At 38.8% G+C, this 7213-nt stretch overlaps 1 protein-coding gene across 1 annotated transcript in view; it reads right to left on the reverse strand.

Annotated features, from left to right (window-relative positions):
- The window catches only part of PIK3C3 (phosphatidylinositol 3-kinase, catalytic subunit type 3), a gene marked incomplete at its 3' end in the record, with an annotated part of 31730 nt that extends 25878 nt beyond the window's left edge, over positions 1-5852 (reverse strand). The window contains exons 1-3 of the mRNA XM_010018066.1: positions 5670-5852; positions 5055-5198; positions 2732-2861 (exon numbers count right to left, since the gene is read on the reverse strand). Coding sequence (XP_010016368.1) covers positions 2732-2861; positions 5055-5198; positions 5670-5800 — 405 coding nt within the window. The remainder of the gene's footprint in view (positions 1-2731; positions 2862-5054; positions 5199-5669) is intronic.
- Positions 5853-7213: the final 1361 nt, after the last annotated feature.

The raw sequence follows: 7213 nt of genomic DNA on the forward strand, positions 1-7213 counted from the left end.
ACTGAAGGTAGCCCTCTTATTTCCACCACCTTAAACCAATGGATTAAAACATATTCACATCCAGCATGGATACACAAATTTATGATAGCACTTATGAAAGCCTTGGGAAAAATGGCCACAACTCAGTTCATTTTCTTGTTTGCTGCACTAGAGAATAAAGATAAAAGTAATTTTTGTATGGTTTAGAGGAAAATATTAACCTCTTAAACCTGCAAACCTCCCTTACAGAGAGGAAAAATATCATACTACTGCAACTTGCAAGGCCTGCATATGAGACTCAGAAGATCTGAGTGCATACGTGTGTGTAAACATACGCATAAAGAACCATTCTCTTTGATTAATATTTAAGTTTAAAATAAGAAAGTTGTTAGTCCACTCCCTTCAGGGAAAGAAGCATTCATCATCTGCTATTAAATAACAGGCCTCCCTTTAGATACTGTTTCACCATTGTTATTACCTAATTTCATCCAGCCAGCAGAAGGTATAAGAGAAGTGAATGGATCAAAAAGAACTTAAGAATATTTTTGAAGCAGAATAAATTAACACACCACTCATGGGAGAAACATCTTAATGTTATTAATATTTGAGCATGCTAAGGTATTCCTCAATCTTTCCATTAATATTCCCTAGTACAGGAAAAATCTCTGTTCACGATGGCCACCAGTATACCAAGCCACGGCTTTCTCAGCAGCAGCAATTTCACAAGCAATCATGTCACATGTTTTGTAAGAGCAGGACCATATGGCACCTCAACATGAAATGCGACTTGCCATAGTATCAATTATTTAGGTAAAAGGATGAAACTCCTCCAGCAGCCTGTCACTGATTCTATACAAATTCCCTATAATAATAAATACCACACACACAAAAATTCAGAAGTATGCCAAGAGAATAAAAAGTGATCTTTTAGATAGAGAAAAGGTCCCTCAGCAAGCTCTTGTTAGAAGTTACTTATTATAAGGAAGAATCTAGTCTGGCCTCTGGTATTAGACATCAATCAACTGCATGACACTTCTAAATGATGCCTGTCCAATAAACAGGAAAAAAAACCAAACAAAAAAACCCCAATAACAACAAAGCCCACTCAAACTCACCTTGTTTTAATTAGCCCTACTCCTCTTACCTATATTTAAATATATTATCACATACAGTAGCATCAGGAGGCATTCAGTAACTGATAAGCAAGTCCTAGAAAAACTGAACCTGACTATGCTTAAACAAAGGCTATTTAAGAATGGTACATCCCAAGAACCTCATCTGCTGAGTAAACAGCTGTGCAAATGAAAGCTCTCACAGACACACTGCCCAGAAACCCTATCCACTTTGCTACCATCTGATGGCAAAATGTTTTTATACAGAAATACAGCAAAATACCACTGAAAATAGCCTCGTCTTTCAGAAATTAGAATCTCCCAAAAACACCTTTCAGAGGAGACCAATGGGAGCAGTGATGTTATGAGCCATTAACTAGAATTCTCATTTGGGATGTGAAAGAATTCCCTCCTTTTCCTCAGAGGCTTTCAGCCTTCCCCTCCCATATGCCAAAAGAAGAGGCTAGAACAGATCCACAAGTAAGACTGAAATACTCTGCATTATTTGTATTACTTGAGCTAGGGAGCATAAGGGAATGAATAGAAGAGGAGAATATCAACACTGGTAGGATATGGTCATGTTTGCATAACAGAACTAACATGAAATGAAAGGCCTACACTCTAAAACTCCTTCTTGGAAACCCGCTGTATACATCATGTAACCATGTGATGACCTATAAAGAAGCCTTGGTATTTAGTGTCTGTCTACAGCGCTTCCTTAGCCTAGAGGGGATTTATTCTACTGCAATCAAGAAATGGGGCATCACAAGTAGCAGAAAGCTTTAAATGAGTTCTCCATTATAAATTCAAGGTGAACTATACCCTAAATGAAAGGTAGTTTATTTTCTGTGGTAAACCTCTACATGAGAAAATGGACGTATTTAAGCCACTGGACTTATCTTTCACTAGGAGTTGCACAAAGATGGAAACTGGGAGCCCAAGATTAGGCAGAAAGTACATAAAGTGGGTTGAGTGATCCGGCAAGCGTGGAGTAAGCTCACCTGAAGAATGAGAGAAATCAGCTAGTAAAAAGGTTCAAGAACCTACATCCACTGATAAACTGCAGAAGTAGTTTTGATGGCAAAAATACATTCTTGCTATCAAGAATGGAAGAAGAAAATCCTAATACAGACACATATTCATGAACTTAAATGCATTAAGCTTTGGTTAATTTTTGTAGTTTTACCCATATTCTTTCTAATGCAGAGGCATCTTTCTAATGTCACATGCACCTGAACACTACACCAGAGAGCCTTAAATCTAAATAAGGGCTACTGAAAGAAACCAGTCCCCACAAGTTACTGTTACGCACTGCTCTTACTGAACATGATGGAATTTTGGCTTCCAGCATCTTCAAGGCATGATCACAGTTTCATTCTTTATAAAGAACTAGGATGTTAAGTTGTCACAACAGAATGCTATGTATATTAAAAGGCATTTATATGTCCCCTTTAAAAAAATACTACAGAAGCCAATGAGTATGACCTAGCTTACTCACTTTTATAAATCCTGTGAAGTATCTAATCAAAGGGAGACAGCTTTCACATGAGAAAACAATGTGAGAAGCCTGTATTCATTCCACGCCAGTGAAAGTGCAAGCTTTTCACACACACCTTACAGGTTACTTGCTATACTATTACCTTAGCCAAGCGGCTCATCTGATCTTCGGAGACTGTGCTGCTGGTTCTCCCAGGAGTTTTGGTGGGCTCTGAGCCATCAGCTTCTACATTGGGCCAGACTTTCAAATCATGCATTCCCTGACGAAACATACTGCAGGGGGAAAAAAGCAGAATCACTTCAGTACATGCAAAATAACACACCTGTCAGGAATCAAAGCACAGTAGCAGCCGCAAGAAAATGAAGTAACTTCCTCTGCCAAGCCTAGAAACACTCACTGCCATGCATAATTTAAATGAACTGCTAAAGTGCCTTGCTCCTTGTGCCCTCTATGGCCTTCAGTTTTATTGGCACAGAGTTTAAAAGAAAATCAGTAAGTCTGAACAAAGTTATTTGGCAAGTGGAAGAAAAATGGGTAATTCCAGAAGTCAGTGGAGTGGTATAAATGCAAACTGAGGACAGAGCCTGACCTTCATAGTTTTATTATTTGTAATGAAGCCGAAAGTATTCCTCTTGACTTGCAAATTATAATGCTGACTTTTGGTCTGCCAGTCTGAAAAAAAAATTCAACTAAAAAGCTACCTAAGTTTCACTTGAAGGTTGACTGCTATGAAAGAGACTTCTGAGCTGCCAAATAAAAACAAAACTAAAAAAATTTAAAAAAACCCCTGAAATCCTCAAAATCCCATTTTCTCAGTCTGTGCTTGAAATTGAACTGGTAATTGAAACATTGCAGTGAACAGAACTTTGCAGGGTAGATGACCACATCTTTTCTTTGCAAAGCCCTCCTTTCCTTATGTATTTGTGCTGATCCACCTATAAAAGATGCTTCAAGAAATCAAGTGGATCACTTAACTCGAACAACTTCAGGTAAATACAACTGGAAGGAACACTTTAAAAAGTTAACCGTTAAAAATTAGAAATATCAAGCAGACAGACCTTGAATTTACACATTGCTTTGTGGAATACTACTACAAAGGTTTCCATTCATAACCAAATATAAAATTCTGAAATTATTTCATTGCTTCTTGTCCATCTACTTCCCCCAGGCCCCACATGCTGGAAATAAATGTAAATTTCATTTATAAATTTTACCTTTTTCCAGGAATGCTCTAATGTTTAAATAACTACCAGCAGTCTTTGGGGGACAGTACAATCTATCCAGTTCTATTTTCTGCCCAAAGACAATGTCAATTTTTTGTTAAAGCACAGAGACACAACCTCTCTCTACAGTCACTTTCGGCATTCAAATATCACTAGAACAACTTTCCTAACACTAACCTAAACTTTTCCTACACTTCAGTTTATCCTTACCACTTCCTACCTACTGACAAGGCCAAAAAGAGACTATTTTTCCCCATTTTTCACTACCTGCATACCAGAAAAGTGTTCCTATAGTCTTTTCTTCAGCTTCACTAGTCTTTACTCCTCCTTCATAACACGTATTTGCTAGACATTCAATGATAGAATCCCAGCAGTCACTAGCTTGCTTAAAGTCAGTTATATAGACCTGAACATATGCCAGATGAGCACACAAGTATGGAGGAGTATGAAACATTGTCCCTGAATGTGCACGCTTGTGAAGTGTTCATATATTCAATGTTGTCTGCACATTTCACAAGAGCATCGTAACGATGAACTACGCAAAACTTAAGATTCACTCTAAACCACAAATCTTCTCTTCTATTTGGGCAGCTGCTCCCTATTCTGTGTTTGATGCAAAAAGTACCAGCACCTCATACTTTTCCTTGAACTGCATCCTGTATTTTCTTCAGTCCCCTCTGCACTTGGTTAAGATCCTTCTGAGGTATTGTTCACCTTCCAGCACACCTGTAATCCTTCTTCTCATCTTACTGTTATCATCCACAAATTTACCAAACCCACTCCTAAAGGATAACAGATTGTTAATTTTGAAAACTCCAGATTTACTGACTTACATTTTTATAAATAAAAAATTATAAATAAATTCATAAATAGATTCCTGTCTGCATTAACAGCCCACCTGCAGGCCAATTATGCTAAGTAATCAGTACTGGCACCCCTGGATTACAAAAGTGTAAATAGGAAGTGACTTCAGCATTTGCTTCCTTAAAATTCAAGCTTACACATCTTCAAAAAAAAAAAAAAGCCTAAGTGTTGGTGTTATGCAAGAGAAAACTATTTTTACAACACTGTTTCATGTATGAAGTTACACTCATGAAGAAATAATCATTTACGTGTCTGTTTTTTTTCAAACCAGGAATTGTTAACCTGGCTTTAAAAAAAAACAACAAACCCTCTCGCAACCACTGCTACCTCTCTACAAGTGAGCTTCAAACCTACACCACAGAAGGAAAAGCAGTATACCCATATTTCCCAAAGAGCGAGACCGTTGTTCCTCCCACAGGAACTGCTTTACCAGGTCCATACACGTCCCAGATGGTCAGAGCCACCTGTGCATTGCGAGGCAAGTCCGGGTACTTCACCGGCAGTTTCAGCCATTCGTTCCAGCTGCAGAGAAACAATTCTTTATTAATCATAAAGCTTCAGAATTCAAGTTAATCTATTAGTTTATTCAACCCAGATTCTCCTTAGAATATGAATTCTTAAGGGCAGAGCATATTTAAAAGGCTAGAGCCTGAAAAAAAAGTATTCTGGCTTGATGACTAAATACCAAAGATCAGTCTGTCCAGTAAACACTATGAAAACATGCTAGTCCAGGCCCCAGAAGTTATTCAAGAAGCAAGCCATGCCCAAACACACAAGTTACAGTTTTATCACTTACCCATTACACAGAAAGGTTATTTTGTGCTGTCATGGTAACACTGAATAACCATACAGAGACTTGAAGAAACTTAAGCTGTTTCAAGAACACAACAGAAAACTAATCTTTCTGACAGAAATAAAACCCATAAGTGTCTATTTATACAACTTGATGCCGCAGTAACTGAGAGGAATATGAAATGAAAGGCAACCACTTACTTCCACCTAGTGCTAAAAGCCTTGTAGGAAGTTCTAACTGGAAGAGCAAGAGGCTTCCCTTCTGCAAACACCTGACAAGTTACGTACAAGTCAGAGCAAGTTTCTTGATACAGTCCTGAGAACTTCAGCATTGGATCTTCTAAGAGAGCTTTGTAACTCTTCTGTTCTCTTTTCCCTTCCAGACTTCCTCTGGGGGGGAGGTAGGCAGGAAAAAAGAGAGAAAGAAACAATATTTTACTTTATATACAGAAAACAGCCTATTCTATTTCCTCAGCTTAAGTTTAGAATACTCAGTACTGATCATTACTAGCCCATAGCAAAATCCTAATGTCAGAAAGGAACTCAGGATGTGAAATGATGAACAAATACAGGATTTATTGCTATACTGACTTAGCAGGGGAGGAAGAGCAGGGAAGGGAAGAATTACTTGTCTGTCTTTTCAATGGACATAACACCCAGTACAACCTGTAGATTCTCAGACAGCATCAAAGGACCTTAAGCAAGGCAACAACAAGCATTAGTTTACGTATGTTCCAAATACTACTGGGGGAAAAAAACCCACAAACATAGCCAAAAACACCCCCAAAAAAGCCCTCATGATTAAGAAAAGCCTCTTATGAAAGGTGAATGTATGGCTTTGGGTGCCAGTCATCTCTCAAGTCAACAGCAAACCAAAGCTCAGCAGACTGTCCAAATCAAACTTGATTAAAGCCCTGCAACAACATGCAGAATGAGTACAATGATGGCATTTATCAGGCCTCAGCTATACCATGATGAGAAAAATCACGAATATGAAATATCTGACTGTGGATGCACACGTGAAAATAAAAAAACAAACGTGGTGGTGATGGGAAAACATGTAATAACATCAATTACAATACCAATTATTATCAAGAGATAACATCAATCTCCCAGCACACAAAAGCCTATCAGTACCACAAAAACTTCAGAGTGGATGAACAAGCTTCTTGAAAGAGGCTAGTAGAGCACATTCCCAGATGACATCCACTCTGATGCACAAAATACTAGCTATCACTTTGCTTGGTTGAATGAATGACCAAAGAGGACACATGCATCTGAATTCAGCTGTCATCTTCCACGTGGAACTTAAACAAGCCCTGAGTAAGTTTCACCAAGTTAGCTTTCAGAAGTGCAATATACCTCAGTGTAACTACATCGGGTATAGTACACAGTCACCTATGTCCCTCCTACACAAATGTAAACGTCCAATTGCTGCCGTGCAGACAAATCCCTAACTTCAAAGCTGGAAGGAGAGGGCATTGAGCAATCTGGTCTAGTGGAAGGTCTCGGAACTGGATAAGCTTTAAAAAGGTCCCTTCCAACCCAAACCAGTCAGTGATTCCATGAAACACAGCATGTGATCGTGGCTTCAACAGCAGTGCTTGCACGTACCTGGTGAGAAACACGCAAGCTGCTGCCCACAAAGGCAAAAACAAGAGCAACCTGCTTTCCAAGCAGCACGCAAACAAGCAGGAAACTGTCACCAGTGCACCCCTTTGCCCTAACGCTGACGGGTGAGGCAA

This window comes from Nestor notabilis, unplaced genomic scaffold (assembly GCF_000696875.1).
Source record: "Nestor notabilis isolate BGI_N333 unplaced genomic scaffold, ASM69687v1 scaffold4797, whole genome shotgun sequence".
Lineage (NCBI taxonomy): Eukaryota > Metazoa > Chordata > Aves > Psittaciformes > Psittacidae > Nestor > Nestor notabilis.